Source organism: Syngnathus scovelli, chromosome 6 (assembly GCF_024217435.2).
Source record: "Syngnathus scovelli strain Florida chromosome 6, RoL_Ssco_1.2, whole genome shotgun sequence".
Lineage (NCBI taxonomy): Eukaryota > Metazoa > Chordata > Actinopteri > Syngnathiformes > Syngnathidae > Syngnathus > Syngnathus scovelli.
The window spans coordinates 12,790,333-12,808,747 of NC_090852.1; the positions used below are offsets into that span (position 1 = coordinate 12,790,333).

The window sequence follows — 18,415 nt, forward strand, 5'->3', positions numbered from 1 at the left end:
TAGCAACCAATGCTCAGGTAGGCACCACCCAATGCAGTAAATAAGGGGTGTTAAAAGGAGCAAAAGGGCACCCCAACATTGCTCATGAATTCAAAGAGACAATCTTCCATGCCTGTACCCACTGAAAATAATTACTTGACAAATAAATCAGTCTACGGTAGTGAATGGTTGAATCCCAGTTGGCAAAACAAAAAGGTTCGTGGTAGTGTGCACCCACTTTGGTTCTGCCACAGAAGGAAAGGAAGATGCAGACTCCGCACAGTAAAGCTGGAGCAGAGATTAAAACTCAAAAGTGCTCTATTGTGAGGCAGACATGCTAAACACTTGCTTACAAAGCTCTCAAATTCATGTACAAACATGACATTATGAGAAGGAATATATTGCTCCATTGAAAGGATTTGCAAATTGATGATTAATGAACTAATTTGATAAAAATGTGATGCATTTCTTTATGCAAAGATAACATTCATTTCAACATCAGAATCATTTGTACAACTCAGTAACACAATTACAAAACAACAAAAATGAACTGTTTCTGTTAACTGTTTGTAATTATTTTCTTTTTTTTTTTAATCCATTGACAGTGAGACTCATCATCCATCCATTTTCTGTAGTGCTTGTCCTAATTAGGGTTGCAGATATCTGAAGCCTTTACCCGCTATACTGTACTTTGGGCAAGGCGACTGAACTGGTCACGAGCAAATCGTGGAGCCAGTCACTTTTAGTAAATCGGGCTTCATTGTTTCGTATACTTTTTTGTTTTGTTACAAGTCAATCTGATTGGAAAATGTCCTCGATATTCATACTGCTTGCCAGTTTCCCCATGGAGTCTGCTCAGCATTTTCATGTGAAATTATTACATTCATATTCTCTGTCATATCCAAGTAATGTGGCCCATTCAAGGTACTGACATGTACCTCTTTGGAGCTAGCTTACTTTTACTGACTGCAGGGTGAGGACAACCTTCACTGAAGCTACGACTCGGCGGACAGGTGACCCTCCATGACTCCACTGCCTTCTCCAGGTCTTCGAGGATGTCTGGCACAATAGCTTGCTCAGCGACGAAGACGATCGTTTCCACAACTAACAGTAGGATCCAGCCTAAAGCACCCAGCCAGTAAGAGGAACCTAGGATTGAGAAATCCTTGTAGATTTTTTCATAGTGGTGATAAGTGAAAATGGACCAGCTCAGTAGGAAGAAGAAACCTGTCAATGGAGGAAAAAGAGCAGTAAAACCACGAGTTACCACATTTAAAATGTCATTAAGCCTATTATTGGTACCCTCAAGCTTTTATGATAATGGAAAAGAAAGTTAAAAAGTCTATTTAACACATTCTGCCCTTGAGGGTATGTAAATGAAAAACATTAAAGTCTTCTTGAATTTAACCCAAATCAACACAACAAAGTCTCTTGGAGGTTAAGAGAAAACAAAGCTATTTTAGGACTTTGCTTCCAAATGTGCTATATTTAAACGTCAAGACAAAAACAATGTCCTCTCCAAATCCAGTAGATGGATGTCTTCTTTCCTTGTGTATTTGAGGGAGTTGCGTTTGTGTCACCTTGGCCGGTCATGATCATTTTTTAGGATGTATTTTCCCCAAAACTGTCATGCTAAGTTAGTAATATTGTTTGTTTGTTTGTTTGTTTGTTTGTTTGTTTGTTTGTTTGTTTGTTTGTTTGTTTGTTTGTTTGTTTGTTTGTTTGTCACTACCGTAAACGGGTCTGTCTGTCTGTCTGTCTGTCTGTCTGTCTGTCTGTCTGTCTGTCTGTCTGTCTGTCTGTCTGTCTGTCTGTCTGTCTCTGTCTGTCTGCCATCCGTCTGTCCATCCATTGAGCGGCAAAACGTACCCATTTACGCCATTTAAAGGAGCCATATCATACACCCTTAAAATGGCTGGGTTAAAAATTGGACCGACACGGGAAGTTGGGTAAATTTGATCGAAACAACCGTACAAAAATTGGTTGTTTAGTTCAAAACAACTCAGGAAGTTGTCAATTCCTGGGTCAAATTGACCCATTTTCCTGGGTTGGTCCAATTTTAATATTGCGTTTGTGGAATAAAATAAAGTGGCAAACACGGGGGGCACTTGGTGTCAACTGAAAATGCTGTTACAGTTGCTCAGGTCTCAGGTCACAACTAATTATGGCTCACCAGGTTTATGAAGCTGACCCGAAACATTTATCAGAACAATGTGTTTCACCGAATTGGGATGCACAAAACAAAGAAAATTTGGGGGATGACTTCCCCTTTAACTGTTTGCTGTTACTAAAGGATGTTAAATGGAATCTTGTGTTATGGTTATTTTTTTATCCATGATATATTTGTGAAGGTAGATGTGGGGTGGGGTGGAGTGGGCTCCAAATACAATTTTGCTTGGGGCTCCAATTTCCAATGTTCTATCCCTCTTGCCTTCATTTACAGTCATGAGTGAATGGCATCTATCCCAGGTAACACTGGGTCAGAGGCAGCGTACACCTCGGACTGGTAACCATGAAATGCAAAATACATTGAGACAATTTACACATTAAAATAACAAATAATTTATAGTTGCACTACCGGACAATGATGTCTTTATTTAACTGAAGCAGAGGTCTTGAGGAGGATAAGTTTCATAACTAACAGTACATAGCTACTCAGTGATAAATTAAAAAAAATGAATTGGAATGATAGTGCCAACCAGTCCTTAAGATGACAATTGTACTTGACTGAAATAGTTAAAAACTGACCCCTATGGGTCCTATCGTTTCCATATTTCTGACAGCGTAAATAAAAGTAATCATGGGCATGTATTACCTGTAGATAACATGGTGAGGAGCAACAAGGTGGTGGGGTAGAGTGCCTGTCCTGCCATAAGCAGAGAACGAGTGTTGGAGTAGGAGCGCACGGTCTCTGATGTCCACCAGAGGGCGAAGACAAGCGAGAGAGCTCCTGTGCTCAACGCCAACAGGAAGGACAGAACCCCAAACACTCTCTCTGCTTCCTGGCCTACAGCTTCAGAAAATGAAGACAAGTCAATGTGAGTGGGCCTTTCTTCAAACCTCTGCAAGAAAAATGTGTTTTGTGTAAATGTTCACTCTGCATTTGGTTTCATAAAAAAACAAAAATCCCCAGTTTTACTGTAATACAGCTGTGCCTCCCAACCAGTGCGCTGTAAGACGTCATCTGTTGTGCCTGAGGAAATTATCCTATTTCACTTCATCGGTCTGAAAATGTATATTTACGACAAATCTTTGTTCATCTTTCTATGCTAGCGAGACATAACAACCCCAGTTGCTTTTGACTGGTGGCCCTAACATTGCACCTCATGAGGCCATGGATCTTAGTCCTTGCCCATCTGCGTCCCTGGTAAACCTGTCTATGGACCTGCTGCAGTTTGCATACTAGACCGGCATCAGAGTGGACAGCGCCCGCAACGAGCTCCAACGAGCTCTGCCTCACCTGGAGTGTCCTAGGAGCTCTATGTGGGTCCTTTTCTTGGACCTCAGCAGTGCTCCTGGGAGCTCTATGTGAGTCCTTTTCTTGGACCTCAATAGTGCCTTCAACACCATCAGGCCAGCCATCCTGAGGGACAAGTTTGTGCTCGCCGGAGTGGACCAACACCTCACATGACCCACTGATTTGTGGATTACCTCACCAACTGTCACCAACAATCTGGGACTGTGTGTCTTCTGTAGTGTAAGGGCCCCCAGGAAACGGAGCACCCTTCCTCTTCACCTCTCTACCCCGCAGACTTTTCTCACCTGTCATCCATCTGCCAAAGTTCTCTGATGACTCTGCCATTGTCAGGATCATAATTGATGGGGACAACCGAGCATACAGAGAACTTGTGAGGGACTTTATGGACTGGTTCTACCTCCACATTAACACTGGAAAGACTAAGAAGTTGGTTGTGGACTTACGCAGAAGCCCACACCAGTGAACATCCAGGGAAGGGACATTGAGATGGTAAGACCTGTGGTAACCTCTGCCGTCTTCTATGGAGTGGTCTGCTGGAGGAGCAGCATTACAGCAGCTGACAGGAAGAGGCTGGACAAGCTCATTAAGAATGCCATCTCCGTTCTGGGATGCCCTCTGCAAATTGTGAAGGAGGTGAGACAGAGGAGGATCTCAGCTAAGCTGTCCTCCATGCTGGACAAAGACTCTTACCCCCTCCATCACACACTCGCTGCACTGCGGAGCTCCTTAAGTGAAAGGATGCACCGCCCGAAGTGTGTAACTGAGCGATATCGCAGGTTATTCCTCCCTGCAGCTGTCAGACTCTCCAACAAAATGAAGTGAATGCAATGAATCATATTTATATGTATGTAAAGCTTCAAATACAATACAAAAAAATCCAGCAATTAATCATAAATGAATTCTATTTGTGGCCATTTATAGTACAGCGCTAGAGCAATAGAATATATTACGCTCTAAGGCCTTATATTCACTGACAAAGTAAATTTGTGAATAAATTGAGATAAGATCATCATTAGTTCCATTGATTTATGCTTTGTGACGTAAGCTGTCACTTTTTTCTAATGCCTTTTCAAAGCCTGGATGTTTCTAAATTTTCTAAATTCCAATGAAAAGAAAACAGAAATGTTGGTTTTCAGCCGCAGCGGCCCTTGTGGTAATGCTCCATTGATCTGTGACATATTAATTGAAGAATTTGATTATCATTATTGTAGTAGCAGTTTGTGTAGTGTAGAACTCTAAAGCAACATAATGGGATGTATCCACTCTGTTGCTTATTTAAACAGAAATAAATCATGCAGTACAATTCTGCACCACTGAGAACAACAAATATAATAATGAACAAGTTCAATAAATGTCTCTGAGTGTCAATCAAAACAGAACATTGGGATATTTGTATTCCACAGAATATCTGATGTAATACGATTAGATTGTTGTGGTTCAGGTAGGTCTAGCTTTCCTTGAGCAAAAAAAAAAAAAAAAGAAGTATTTATTAGAGGTATGTTTCTTCACTTTCTACAGCTATTACTAGCGTTTTGTTAGCCCTGAACCGGATGCGTTCAAAAAGACTGCATGAATATTAAGATGTGGTGACATTTACCTGGTTTTCACTGTCAATATAGCCTTCAGCTAACCATAACTACGGCATGCCTCTCGTGGGAATATTTCACACGCATGCAACAAGCATGTTGACAGAATAAGGAATTAGCAGAGAACACAACCTCTACAGCAATTGTCAAACAATAACAGTTTGCAAATTAAAAAAAAAAAAACATAGAGATCAGGTTTTCAACTATTCTCAATCTGCTCAAGTGAATAACTCCTATCCTATCCAATATATGTAAGATATACTTGTTGAAAAGAATGCACTTCTCGGAGCAGTGACATGCTCAGACTTGTTTACTACTTCGGTAAAGGCTTTTCTGTTTACTGTGTAGTATGACTCCCTCAGCCTGGACAATGGGGGACGCAGTATTGCTTCTTTTCAGCACAAAAGACAAATCATTAGGTTTGACATTGCTTTATGTTTAAAAGCCATCAGAATCTAGCTAATTGAGACGTCTTGCTCACCATTGAAGATCACACCATCAATGACAGAGTCATTCTTTGTCTTATTCCACTCGGTCCAAAGTCCGCCATCCTTTAACCAGTATGGTGTCCAGACTGCATAAGACACACACAAGCAACCACCAAGTCCCACACAACATTGTGTGAATCTGAAGCGACTGATCGTGTCCTTGAATTCTGGCAACTTCATGTTAAAAGAGCACTAAGAGAGGGGAAACAGAAGTGGATGTTTCAGGTTACCATTTTCTCAAAGTTCTCATTATCAAATTCTAACCTGTATAATGATGTCAAATGATGATAAGTCATCACCTTACCTTTGTTCAAAGCCAAATCAAAGCATATCAGCCTTTCTTGACTGTACCTCTTCTGTACTGTATTCAACACCTTGAATCACACTTCTTTTTTTTTTTTTTGCTGGGCTCATCACCCACTCATACTCCGCCTACATTGAACTGGAAACTAGTTGCATGTTGCTGTGACATCTCTGTGGCCCACGATCTCATAGTGAAAGTGAAACAACACAGGGTTGGCCTATTTGAGGAAGCTCAAGGTTGTTTGATTATTTTAAACATTAAAAGAAAGCTTACCAATTAAAAAATGAGTGAGAACGAGCCAGATATGCACTCAAATTTGTCTGAGATACTTTGTTGGTGGCATTCCATCTGATAGAACAGCAAAAGGCTACCCATCTACTATTCAAACTCCCGTCACAAATCGTCCCCCTTTGTTTTCCATTCTTTGAGGCAGAACTGGCCTCACAAGGTTTTATAATTTGCACAGTACAGTATCTACAAAGCCAACTAGACAATAAATTTGAAACACATACCTTATGTTGTTTAATCCTGTATCAGTACACGAGATGAGATGACAAAAAAATGTATCTACCTCAAAAAATAAATTAATAATAGAAGTAATAATAATAATAAACCCCCAAAATATTATTCAGTAAATGCTGATACAGGGTCAGGTGAAAATGTTAAGGAAAAAAAAGAAAAGAAAACCCCTAGAAAAATGTGTATCCCAAAAGTCAATTATCTGGGCATTTTTCAGGAGCGCCCCCCCCTTTAGTTCCGCCAGTGCTCAAGCTTATAAAACAGTTTGAGGAAGAACTACAACCGGAATTGTGAGCCAGGGCCTCTATCTAGCCTTGCATCAATGAACAGGATGAGTCAAACATTTTTAAAGACACACACTTACACACTAGACTCTAGTGACTAGAGTGTCAGCTGCGAGGGGAGACCCTCACCTCACTTCTTCAATTGTGATGGCAGGTGTATGACACTTTTTGTACATAAAGCATACTACATATAGCAACTATTATCAATACACATTTCAAATCAACCAGGTCGGCATAGGAAATAAGAATATCAAACCTCTCAATTGCCTTCTCGGCTATAAAAAAATGTCAAATAAAAATAATATAAAACATGCTGTTCTGGGAGTATTAAAGGCAAACTAATAACAGGAAATTGGCACATCATAAACGTTTTGGTTTAATTACATTTGGCATTTAATTCAGCTTATAAATATCTTGATTATAGATGGACTGGAATGTGAATTTAATCACTCATCAACCTTCAACTCTAAGGCATGATTACAGATATGAAAAAAAAACAACAGAAAATTAACTGTTTTTGCCATAAAGTCAGTCACAAGAGGGATTATTGAGTGCTGCCCACTGTAAATTGGCAGCCATATCGTTGCCTGTTTATCCGTAACTTCACTTTCTGGCTCGTGCCAACAGGCTTTGAAACACATCAAGAATCTCTGGGTCTTCCTCTGCAGACCGCTCTGGCGTGTTCTTTTCCAACCAATCAGAAGAGCGGATTTGATGCTTGAGTGTACCAATCAGAGAGTCCAGGCTCTCCGCAGGCTTAGAGGCTTGGCAGTCCAGCAAGACAAACTCATCAGGGGCGAGCCAGCTTGTGTCAGGAACAGAACTCTCCTTTTTCTTTAGCTGGTCTGATGACTTGCTCTGGGGGGATGATGATGAATTTTCAATTGTGGCATTGTCTGAAGTAGCACTGTCCTCTTTCGCTGATCTCTTGTTCTCCTCACTGCCTTCTTTGACAATGAAGGAATCCCTGTCCATACTGCTTTCTTTCATTTCTTTTAAGGCCTCTCCAATTCTTTTCACACCTAAAACAATGTAAACAAAATGAACATAAAACAAGTCAATAATTGGTATTCAGTTAATGTATGAAATGAGATCAAAGTAGAATGAAAGCAAGTAATATCAGAACTCATTTATTTTGCAGTTAATGTGTTGAGTGCTCATTTTATACCAGGAACTAAAGCTTTAAAGCTTAAGCTAAAAGCAAACTCTCTTGGCTAGCTTCTCTCATCATAATATTTGGTAGAAATGCAAGAGATCTCTTCAGCATTTCTTCACCTGTGGAATGCATCCTATATATACAGAAACATGCTCATTGCTAGTATACTTAGCAGTAAATTGATGCCTTTCTATTGAGCTGTATAACTACAATGTAGATATATTGACGGACCAAGTTGAAGGTAGTGCTGATGGTCGGCAAATACGATGCGAAACCAGCCAGGTGTGGAGCAGGAGAAGGCTTGCCCGCAGCTCAATACAACTTTGTGTTTGAGGAAGCACCGCCACATCCGCAACTCCTCCTCAAATGAAGGGGCCGTGAGAAACTAGCAAAACAGACAAGAAGTTGACATCAAACCTCGGGAATAAAATGTTTTTAATGACAATGACTTTCTCCTTGCAATCCAATTACCTCTGCACAAATTAGCATTTGATTATCAACCCCAGCAACCACAGCATTACAATGTGACCTTATTCAAGTTACCTTCCTGAAGTCAGCCCAGACATACAAAGCAGCAGGCCTGTCCAGGTAGTGAATATCCATTTTCTGCAACTCATTTGTCAGGTAGCAGTGAGCAGCTTTCAATCTGCGTCGGTTCTCAGGCAAGAACTCCTTGCTTATCCAATCTACACCATGACAGTGAGAGGCATCATTAGCAAAAACTCCTTGCTTATCCAATCTACACCATGACAGTGAGAGGCATGATTAGCTTCCCAGCACTAGTTTACATTATGTTACAAATTGTTCAGCATGATTTGCAGCATGAGCTGAAGTAGGAGAGGGACACAGGTTAAAGCTAAATTTCAACGTCAACTATGCCAGCTGATCTACATGCAGGTTTAACAAAGAAAGAATAACCCAATAAAGTGACGGCTTGGATTGGGAAAAGCTGGTTTCCGCTGTATAAGTGCAAATTTAAATTTCAAATGCATTGACATCTGATTGCCTATGACAGACTTGAAATGTGACCCGAGACACCTTTGTTATCATCTATCAAACCTGCGATCATGTTTTCTCCAAGTCACATAACCATACCTCTGTCCTGAAGAAGTTGTGCAACCTGGTGCTGAGTTATCCCAGATATACCATGGAATGAGCCCAATTGGGCCAAAGCCTCCACAATGTCTTGATTCTCGGTATAAAGAGTCCCTAATCTGTTTCCAGCCATTGCAAAGTCCTGGAAAGAGCAAGATGAAGTCAACAAGTGAAATAGCTCTGACTGAAAATCTTTTGCGAGGAAAAGCAGAGAATTTACAGTTCTGTCAGGAGTCATAAAAAAAAAAAAAAAAAGTCCTCCACATAATGTGGTGCTGCACAGCACGTACCTTGCTCAGCCCCCACATTATATGTGTCCTCTGTGGGTCGGGCAAACTGAAATAAGGCCACATCATTAGCACTTAAGAGGCAATCTCCATCCATAATTATCATGATAAAGGGTATACATGAGTAATAATAAAGAGGATAGGTTAACAACACTGTACCTTTCCAGACTGAGGACACTGTGAAATGTTGCTGACTCATCAAACACTGTCAGCATGTACACTTCATCTATGATGGCATGGATCTCATTTCTAAAGCAGGAGACAGATACTGAATAGTCAGATCGACATACCATATGTAGTGCAAAAGGTATGACGATTGACAACAAAGACAACATGGCATACAGTTAAAGCATAATACATAATAAAAAAAAAGTGATTTATGTATACAGCAGCTGACTAATTGGGAAGGTATACGGTGACTATTGCGCTGGCCATCACATTTACAAAACAAAACATTAAGGGCCTTCCTGATCATATTGCTCCACTTGACAATATCCTGATTCTTAAAGTGTACCTACGTAGCTCAGAATTAGGGAGAAATATAAGGTTTAGCAACAAAAAAAAAAAAAAAATTCTGGTTACACTAAAGCAAGCTAATAATGCTTGCTGAATTTATTTGTCGAGGCATCCTGGAAGCAACCATACTTGCTTGGAAGAAGGGAGCTGAAGGAGAGCCGTGATGCAAAGGCATTCACAACTGTCTTGGCTTGGCCGCCTCCTCAGTTCAACACGGCATCTGAGTTATTCTCGCAACTTTCCAGCATCATTACTGATGCAAGGTAAATAACTAACTAAATAAATGAATAGATAAATAAATAAATATATCCAACGTCTCAATGTCATCTATTCTCAACATGGTGCTGTGCATTAAAATAAAACAGGAGGATTGGCCAATGCAAGATTAGACAAGAAAATTGGAACACCAAATATTTATCAAATTGCATAATATTGCTCCCTTTACCCATCAAGACTTCAATGTGGGAACTCCGACGGTACACTTTTAAAACCTGGCAGTAAACTTTTTAGAGACTTTTTAGTGCCACTGTATGTTATCTTCTGTTAAATGTTTTGCTTTAAAACAGCATGTGGTAACTGAGGAGCAGACCCTACCTTTTAGCAAATTCCAAGAAGGAAAGCATCTCCTTTGGGGTGTAGATCTCAGCAAGAGGGTTGTGCGGGTTCATTAGTATAATAGCCCGAATGATAATCCCCTATTTGAAATGCAACAGTTTTTCGTCAGTGAAACAGGATGCAAGGTTTCCAGAATCTGCTTTAGTTAGTTTCTGCTAAAAAGGGTTAGCACTTTTTTAAAATATTAAATGTGAAACAAAGACATGCATGGATTACCTCTTGCTTTGCCCTTTTTATAGCTTCCTCCAGTTTGCTCACGGTGAGATGAAAATGTCGACCATCATTATTACTATCCTATAAATATTTTGCAAAAAACAAGGAAGGTCTAAACATCCACAGATAGCCAGCTGTACAACATTAACTTAAGTACCTAGTAGTACCGTATTTTCCGCACTACAAGGCGCACCGGATTATAAGGCGCACCTTCAATGAATGGCCCATTTGAAAATTTTGGCCATATATAAGGCGCATCGGATTATAAGGTGCACCTTCAATGAATGGCCCATTTTAAAACTTTGGCCATATATAAGATATATACATTTGGCCCGCGGGCCAGACTTTGAACACGCCTGCTGTTCAAAGGCGCACTGTCGGCTTTTGAGAAAATTTGAGGTTTTTAGGTGCGCCTTATAGTGCGGAAAATACAGTAAGTACAACATGACAAAAAGTGCTGCTAAAATGTATATAATCAAGGCAGTACAGAAACCTCACATGTGTAGGGACAAGGACAGAGCCTGACTGTGAAGAGGCACAATTTGTGAATAACTGACGTGCCCACATAAGTGCAATTAAGAAGAAAAAAAATAACCAGCGAAAAAGCAGATCTCACTCAAAAAGAAACAAATTGAGCAACTGGTAGCCTCAAGGAAAGGAAATTCTCAGAAAAGGTACAATCGTTCAAGCGTCTATTGTATATCTGTTTAAGAAGCGAAAAATAAATACAAGATGAAGGCTTCTACCTCACATTGGAGTGGGACATGAAACAACTTGACGTCACTGTACAACTGCAGGTCCTCAGTAATAACACCGTAGAAAGGGCTTGGAATTAGAATGGCATCTATAACAAAAACAAGAAAAATAGAGTTATTTGAAAGGCAATAGAATTTGGAACATAGAATGAGGAAACGTTCACTAATAAAATGAAATATGTATTGTGCTTAAAGAGGAACTAAACAACAAGTTTGTCTCTACATGTGCACTGCGACTGGCTGGCGACCAGTTCAGAGTGAAGTCTGCCTTTTGACAGATGTCAGCTGGGATAGGCTCCAGCACCAACCACCCCTGTCCTTGCTAAATGTTACTTTTACAAACTGTTCTTGGTAAACAAAGCAAGCAGAAACACAACATGTTCTCGCCAATTTGCACTCTAGGGAGTGCAAACAGATCTACAAATACATTGCCCTCCATAGATATCGGTGCCCCTAACTTAGATGGTTTCTTTACCTTCTAATAAATTCATTTTTTTTATATAATATAGGACCAAAATTAAAAAAGAGGGCGAAAAATCCAACCTTTAAGTGCATATATTCAGTGGCGGACATTATATTAATAAATGTTTTACATTAAATCATGTGGGCAACAATAATTACACTACTGATGTTAATATTTTGCATAACACTCTATTGCCAACAAAAGAGCACCTAATCTTCTCCCATAGTGTTTCACAGGATGGGAAACTTCAGAACAAGATCTTTGACCATTCAGCTTTGCAAAATCTTTCTAAATCATCCAGCGACATACATCCTCTCATCTGCACTCTCCTCTTTCTTTAGCCTCCTCCACAGGGTTGAGGTCTCGGGACTGAGATGGCCATGATGGCAGGAGCTCGATTCTGCATCTGGTGAACCATTTCTATAACTTCCAATATGAGCGTATGCTTCTGCAATAAAAATTGAATTTATTTTAAGTCTTTATACATCTTACCAAGGGTTCCCAAGGATTATAGAGGGCACTATAAATGGTGGGTGCCATAAGCAAGTCCCCAAAGGCAGACGGAATGTTTTAAACATTTTTGGGAAGTACATACTTGATAGAAAATCAAGCACTAATAAACAAAATATGCACACTTAGAACAAAATTTAGACATCTTCGGTTTAGTTCCTCTTGAAATGACAACTACCACACTTACCCCCTACCCCCAATTGCTTGTTTCCAAAAGCAGATGTATTTGCTAACACAGTGGCAATTAGACATTATTAGATGTCAGTTGTTACCACCCAAATTATTTTGAAGCTAATATTGTTAAGGTAAAATTATTCCAATGATCATGCTACTGTAATTATCAACACTAGTGTGACAATGTTACAAGCCAGGTGCTGATCCATATTCTGCCACGCACTCCATCAAATCATATTCACTCCATCCAAATTATTGTAGTACATCTTCCACTTTAAGCATAAATAGAGTATAACATTTATTTTAATACAAAAACAAGTTATGCATTACTATGTACATTTGGGGACCTACCTTTTGGGTCACAAATGACTGCTGCAATGCACGAAAAGAGAGCACTACATCCATTCATCACCACAACCTGACCAAGTACACAAATGGACAGTGTTATTTCACAGCCGCAAAGAACCTTGTTGGCACATAGGAAAGCCTGACGATGCACACGTGCACACTAAACTACTTAATTAAATGGCGATTTGGCTAATCAAGTAATTCAAATTAACTGATTTGGCAACATCAGCTGTACGACAATGAGTGCAGCCTTGTTTTTAGTTCAAATTAGTTGGAGAATCGCCCAAAGCCTGAAAAGCCAGTAGGGGGTGATTCCTTTCATTAAAAATTACACAAAAACAATTTCCTCATTAATTTTTGATCACGTGCACTAGATTCATTCTTCTTCAATAAAGCAAATACTTCTCATTTACGCTGTCATATTTAGAGGAAACAGTTGATGTTATGGTTTAAGGTAGTCAGTTTGACCATACTTTGGGTTGCTGGGTTTTATTGTACAAAAAAATGGGGGTTTTTTGTGCAACATTTGACCCAACTTCCGGGGTCGCTCCAATTTTTAACCCAAATTGTTTTGTTTTTAACCAAGCATTTAAGGGTGCATTTTTTTATTATTAATACATTTTAAAAAAAATTCAAGTACAACTTTTTTTACATTGTTTTTATGGGTTGTTGTGTGTCAAATTTTAAGAAAAATAAGAATTCATTCAGAATGATGCTATAACACAAAATGTGGAAAAAGTAAAGCGCTGTGAATACTTTCTGGATGCACTGTATGTCTTTTGCACAATGTGTATCTATATGCTGTTATTTTTTCTTCCTCTTCAAAATGCTAGTTCTAAAGCGATTGCTGTTTATAATCATTGAATTCAATTATTTAGCGATTGAAACTTGACATACCTACATGAAACTGTAACCTTGCTATGACAAATTTGCACTCTGTTTATGTGAGACCGCTGAAGAATGCTCTTGCTCATATGAAATCCTAAATAAATACATTAACTGTGACAAATGGCAAAAAAATTAGCATTTAAATAGTGACCATTAAATTTTGAGATCCATAACTTCCACTCACATTTTCAGCTTTCAATAGCTTTGGAGAACAGCAGTAGTGAGTTAGAAACTCTGCGACCACTTCTCTCAGGCTGAAACACAACATTGAAATAGAATAATTGAAAAATGTCCTTTTTAAATCTAAATGAAATCAAATCACTTACAATGCATGTCCCCTCCAATCACCATACTGTAACAGTGCTGGGTCAACATGTAGCATGTCAGATTGGGTCAACTGCAATGAAAATAAAAGTCAAATCGTATTCCTGTCTTGTATTAATGTATGAAAATAAAGCAGATATTACCCTTTTATGAAGAAGATCATAGCAGAGCTTGTTCTCGCTTGTTCCCATATTGATGACACCCTGCAACATGGGGCACAGAGACATACCTGTAGCCACTTTAGCATTTACAAAACCTGTCTGCTTAATGTTAGTCACTGGAATAAGTGACTCACATTAGGGTTGTTAATGTCATATTTGTTTTCTCTATATTGAGCAAAGCCTTCCTGGAGGATGCCTTGATGCTGTCGAATACTGTTCCCACGATTGGACAGATACACGCTGCTGGCGTCAGGAGACTTGACACCTCTCGGACTTGCAAAAGCACTCTCGGCTGTTGTGCAGGCCCTGACTGATGGTTGTGGCTCCGGCTTTATTGTCCCCTTAGTGGAAACAGAGTGTGCAGAGGGAGTCTGTGTAAATGGTTGAGATGGCGCAGAGGAAGCAGTTGAGGTCGCCAGTACAGCTGACGGATGATCTAACGGAGGAACGGGGATGTCAGTGGGTGCTGTTTCTGTGGTCACAGCACCCTGTCTAATGGCAGTTAACGCCCCCGTAAGCATGCTGAACAGGTGCAGCTCATGCTGGTGCTCCTTTTCCATTCTTCTCTCTTCTTGCTGCTGTCTGCGCTCATCAGCTTGCAACTCCTTCTCGAGTCGTGCTTCCTCCCAGGAGAGGAGGCGATCTTCAGCACACCGCTGCCACATGAGGACGCTGGCAAGAGCTTTGTTGAGAGGCCCCTGGCTGCAACACTTTCCATTTCCGTGGCCACACGCGCTTTTCCCTGCCTTTGCCTTACGTCGTCTCCTCTGTTTTAAGGCAGCCAGGGGACGGAGGCCCTCCCTAGATGCGTCATGTGGCACAGGAACGGTGCCTAAATGGGAAGCAGACGCATCAACGTTCAGGTCAGCTGAATCTGCGGATGTGAGAAAGCATGAGATGACATGATTGCTTAGAGACATGCCTCTATACAAAATAATAAAACTGTGTGTGTGTGTGTGTGTGTGTGGCAGACTATCTTTGGGGGAGAGGAGACATAAACCCTGGGCCTGGTCACCAACCAATCATGGGACACATGAAAAACATAATCAGTCTGGAAGTTGGTATATCTGGTAAGTGTATTTACTCATTTACACTTGTTGAACTGTCCAGTTTATTTGTACAGGCCTGAGAGTCTCAAAGGGCTTCATAGATCCAGGATTCGATTGCAGCTCCGGCCTTCCTGTGTGAAGTTTGCATTTTCTCCCCGTGCCTGCGTGGGTTTTATCCAGGTACTCCGGTTTCCTCCCACATTCCAAAGGCATGCATGGTAAGCCGACTGAGCATTCCAAATTGCCCATAGGTGTGAGTGTGAATGTTTGTTTCTCTATGTGTCCTGCGATTGGCTGGTAACCAGTTCAGAATGTCCCCTGCCTACTGCCCTAACTAAGCTGGGATAGGCTCCAGCACGCCAGCGACCCTCCTGAGGATAAGCCATTCATGGGATGGATGGATGGATGGATGGATGGATGGATGGATGGATGGATGGATGGATGGATGGATGGATGGATGGATGGATGGATGGATGGATGGATGGATGGATGGATGGATGGATGGATGGATGGATGGATGGATGGATGGATGGATGGATGGATGGATGGATGGATGGATGGATGGATGGATGGATGGATGGATGGATGGATGGATGGATGGATGGATGGATGGATGGATGGATGGATGGATGGATGGACAAAATTTTGCAACTAGCAGTAATGTTGTGATGCAATATCTGTAGCAAAAATACTGGTAATTTAAAAAAATAATAATAATCAACAACCTGAGGGGGAAATTCTTGAATGAGCAGAATTGTCTCCTTGACCGAGTGTATCCTCCGTTCCAAGAAAAGATTGCCCATCTGTTTCCTGTTCATCTCCTGATCTGTAACACAGATCTGGTCGTGCTACATGAGCGTTTGAGAGAATTTCTTTCACTTCCTCACATTTGACATCCAGTGGATTTTGAGTTTTAGGGGGCTGACCAAACAGAAACCCACCCGAAGAAGTTGGACCAAAAGAGCCTAGTGAAGAATTCCCCTGTAAAAATGAGTCACTTCCATCTGGACTCTGAAAAAATTGCTGTGCAACAAATGTTCCACCCTGAGTGGAGTATGCAATAGCCGGTCGGTTTGCCAAGACCCGATCCATCACGTCGTAGAATTTCCAAGATCTCAGTTTGTGGTTCTCCTTAATACGACGATACTCCAACTTCATTTTTTTAATCTTCTCTCTACACTGATCACCTGTGCGGTACATGCCCTTTTCACGCAGAATGAGTGCAATGCGATCAAACACACGCTGGTTGCGCAATGAGCTTTCCAGTTCTAACTGGATGGACTCGTCTGACCACAGCTGCAGCAGTTCCACAATCTCTTGGTCGGTCCAGTTGCTGCCCCGCTCGTGCCTCTTGCAACGAGGGTCCATCCTTCCGCTCGCTGGAGATTATCTGCAAAGAATCAGAGGTCTAAACTTTATCATCACATGTTGATCTAGGATTCAAGGAAAGATTTTATATCCTAACTTGTGTCTTTAATTTATGAGGTTCATGCACTTTTTTAGCCACAGTTCTTTTGTTTCAGAAATGACTTTTCCAAACACTTTACTCAAGCTCCACGGCACTTTGTTTGCAAATACACTAAGTACTTATTTCACGCATGTTGAGCTGCAAGTAGGGTTAAAGTTGGTTTGAATTTGCACGATTGATTCTCAATTATTATTCTTTCAAAGGGCGAGGGCGGGTCCAAAAACTTTGCATGCTTTAAATCACGTGTATCCAAACCATTACCATGCATTTATTAGCAACCTGCTGCATAGACGAAAAGGAGCATTTAGTGTCAGTGTCATTTGGCTGCTTCATTTTTATCCTGGGTGACAATTAAGGTAGGAGAGTGGTTCCTTCTCATCTCTCCCACCCTGATTTTGAAACACTCACACATCATTCGATAAGGATGTGATGCCGAGGCAAGCTTCGTACAGCATAGTTCTGTTATGGTTTTTATGGAGATGTGAATCTGTTGTTATTTAGTCCAGGGGTGTTTCTAAGCCTCCTTTGATTTTTTTTTTTTTTTTTTTTTGTACGTTGACCTGGGAAGAAAAAATCCTGACACTACTGATCCCAGTGAATGGGGCTAACCACTTATTCTTGGGATTAAATTATTTGAACTTCTCGATGAATTTTAATTCCCATAAACCTTTATTATTTTATAATGTACTATACATTTACCAAAGTTCTATTTGTTATTAATTATTATTATTATTATTATTATTATTATTATTATTATTATTGGCAGTCCCTTCGACATTAGCAGTAGGTAGAGAATAACCTAAATAAAAGTTCGCGTTTAAGAAAATTATCATGTGCCTTTTGAAGCAATGTGCAATGAGCGTCCCAGAGTCGGACAGTGTATCTATCATGCACAAACGTTCGCTTTACTTGTTATAAAATGAGATATATGTACTAGGGAGGTGTGTATCTGCCGATTAATGTCTGTCGTAATTTATCACTCGGTGAGCCAAAGTCATGATCTTATTTTGAGTGACTTGAGTGACGCTGTTTATCGTGTTTCACTGTGTTGCCGTTTATTATCTTGCCTCACAGCGAAAGATGACGTAAGCAGATTTAAATCACGACTTCGAAATGCACGCAGTAACAGACTCGGTAAACGTTTTTCAAATGTGTAGTTAAGGAAGACAAAATCACTTTAAAAAACTGGTAATAGATGTATTTTATTGTTTAAATCATTTATTTAAACTCAATTTTATATATTTGAAGTATTATCCATGCAAAATTTCAATAACTTGAAACTTTCACGAAAATCTATTTTACAACCATTTTAAGGACATAGAAATGCATTTTAAAATCCCATAACATGTTCAGGATTTTCATGACGTGCAAACTAAAACTAACCATCTAAATTAAATAATGCATTGCACATTTACCCACTGGCTTCGCTCACCGTATATCAAAAGTGCACGTCCTCGAAGTACGTGCTCGCCTTCTTCTCCTAAAGCGAGACATCTACGATCTAATACGGGCTTGTCAAATGGGGACGCCGCAACTAAGGGAAAAAAACTATATCCGGGGCAACTGTACATGCATGCTATCTTATTCCGGGATAACTGTCCCGGTCTAACATAGTAGGGCGCAAACGCATTCGAGCCAACAGGCGAGACCGGTCCTGTGCTGCTGTAGCGCCCTCTATTCCAGTACGTGGTTTAATTGAACTGTAATGTAAATATAATTCCGCAAGATGACGCTACCACACTGTAATAGAAATAA

General features: G+C 40.3%; 2 protein-coding genes and 1 long non-coding RNA gene across 7 annotated transcripts; 1 reads left to right on the forward strand and 2 right to left on the reverse strand.

The window, feature by feature from the left end:
- Positions 1-898: 898 nt before the first annotated feature.
- On the reverse strand, positions 899-6,175 carry LOC125970350 (uncharacterized). Of its 2 annotated transcripts, none has more exons than XM_049722533.2 (4): positions 5,836-6,175; positions 5,525-5,723; positions 2,795-2,992; positions 899-1,206 (listed from the first exon to the last, which is right to left on the reverse strand). In XM_049722533.2, exons 2-4 carry the CDS (start codon positions 5,709-5,711, stop codon positions 899-901), a joined length of 693 nt encoding a protein of 230 aa, XP_049578490.1. In that variant the 5' UTR covers positions 5,712-5,723; positions 5,836-6,175. The 2 variants fall into 2 exon arrangements, with proteins under 2 accessions (XP_049578490.1, XP_049578491.1); XM_049722534.2 differs by having other exon boundaries at positions 2,795-3,041.
- On the forward strand, positions 990-15,686 carry LOC125970351 (uncharacterized). Of its 3 annotated transcripts, XR_011086968.1 has the most exons (5): positions 990-1,117; positions 2,801-3,017; positions 14,925-15,006; positions 15,115-15,213; positions 15,313-15,686. It is a non-coding gene; the product is annotated as an uncharacterized lncRNA (long non-coding RNA). The 3 variants fall into 3 exon arrangements; XR_011086967.1 differs by having other exon boundaries at positions 14,921-15,006; positions 15,115-15,686; XR_007482068.2 differs by having other exon boundaries at positions 15,115-15,686.
- On the reverse strand, positions 6,336-18,239 carry accs (1-aminocyclopropane-1-carboxylate synthase homolog (Arabidopsis)(non-functional)). 2 transcript variants are annotated; one of them, XM_049722530.2, is made up of 16 exons: positions 18,093-18,239; positions 15,918-16,582; positions 14,278-14,975; positions 14,126-14,185; positions 13,985-14,055; positions 13,843-13,912; positions 12,774-12,840; positions 11,267-11,364; positions 10,524-10,601; positions 10,287-10,387; positions 9,336-9,425; positions 9,180-9,225; positions 8,890-9,031; positions 8,338-8,480; positions 8,026-8,179; positions 6,336-7,660 (listed from the first exon to the last, which is right to left on the reverse strand). In XM_049722530.2, exons 2-16 carry the CDS (start codon positions 16,558-16,560, stop codon positions 7,242-7,244), a joined length of 2,880 nt encoding a protein of 959 aa, XP_049578487.1. In that variant the 5' UTR covers positions 16,561-16,582; positions 18,093-18,239; the 3' UTR covers positions 6,336-7,241. The 2 variants fall into 2 exon arrangements, with proteins under 2 accessions (XP_049578487.1, XP_049578486.1); XM_049722529.2 differs by having other exon boundaries at positions 14,278-15,017.
- Between the last annotated feature and the right edge of the window lie 176 nt (positions 18,240-18,415).

Excerpts from the sequence above, each read along its gene's own strand:
- LOC125970350 (XM_049722533.2), bottom strand. The coding sequence starts at position 5,711 with ATGAAGTTGCCAGAATTCAAGGACACGATCAGTCGCTTCAGATTCACA. Across the intron at positions 2,993-5,524 it reads TGATGGTGTGATCTTCAATG|CTGTAGGCCAGGAAGCAGAG; the intron begins GTGAGCAAGACG and ends CATTTTCTGAAG. Across the intron at positions 1,207-2,794 it reads CCTCACCATGTTATCTACAG|GTTTCTTCTTCCTACTGAGC; the intron begins GTAATACATGCC and ends CTCCATTGACAG.
- accs (XM_049722529.2), bottom strand. The coding sequence starts at position 16,560 with ATGGACCCTCGTTGCAAGAGGCACGAGCGGGGCAGCAACTGGACCGAC. Across the intron at positions 14,186-14,277 it reads ATGACATTAACAACCCTAAT|GGTGTCATCAATATGGGAAC; the intron begins GTGAGTCACTTA and ends CCCATGTTGCAG. Across the intron at positions 9,032-9,179 it reads TAATGTGGGGGCTGAGCAAG|GACTTTGCAATGGCTGGAAA; the intron begins GTACGTGCTGTG and ends TGCTCTTTCCAG.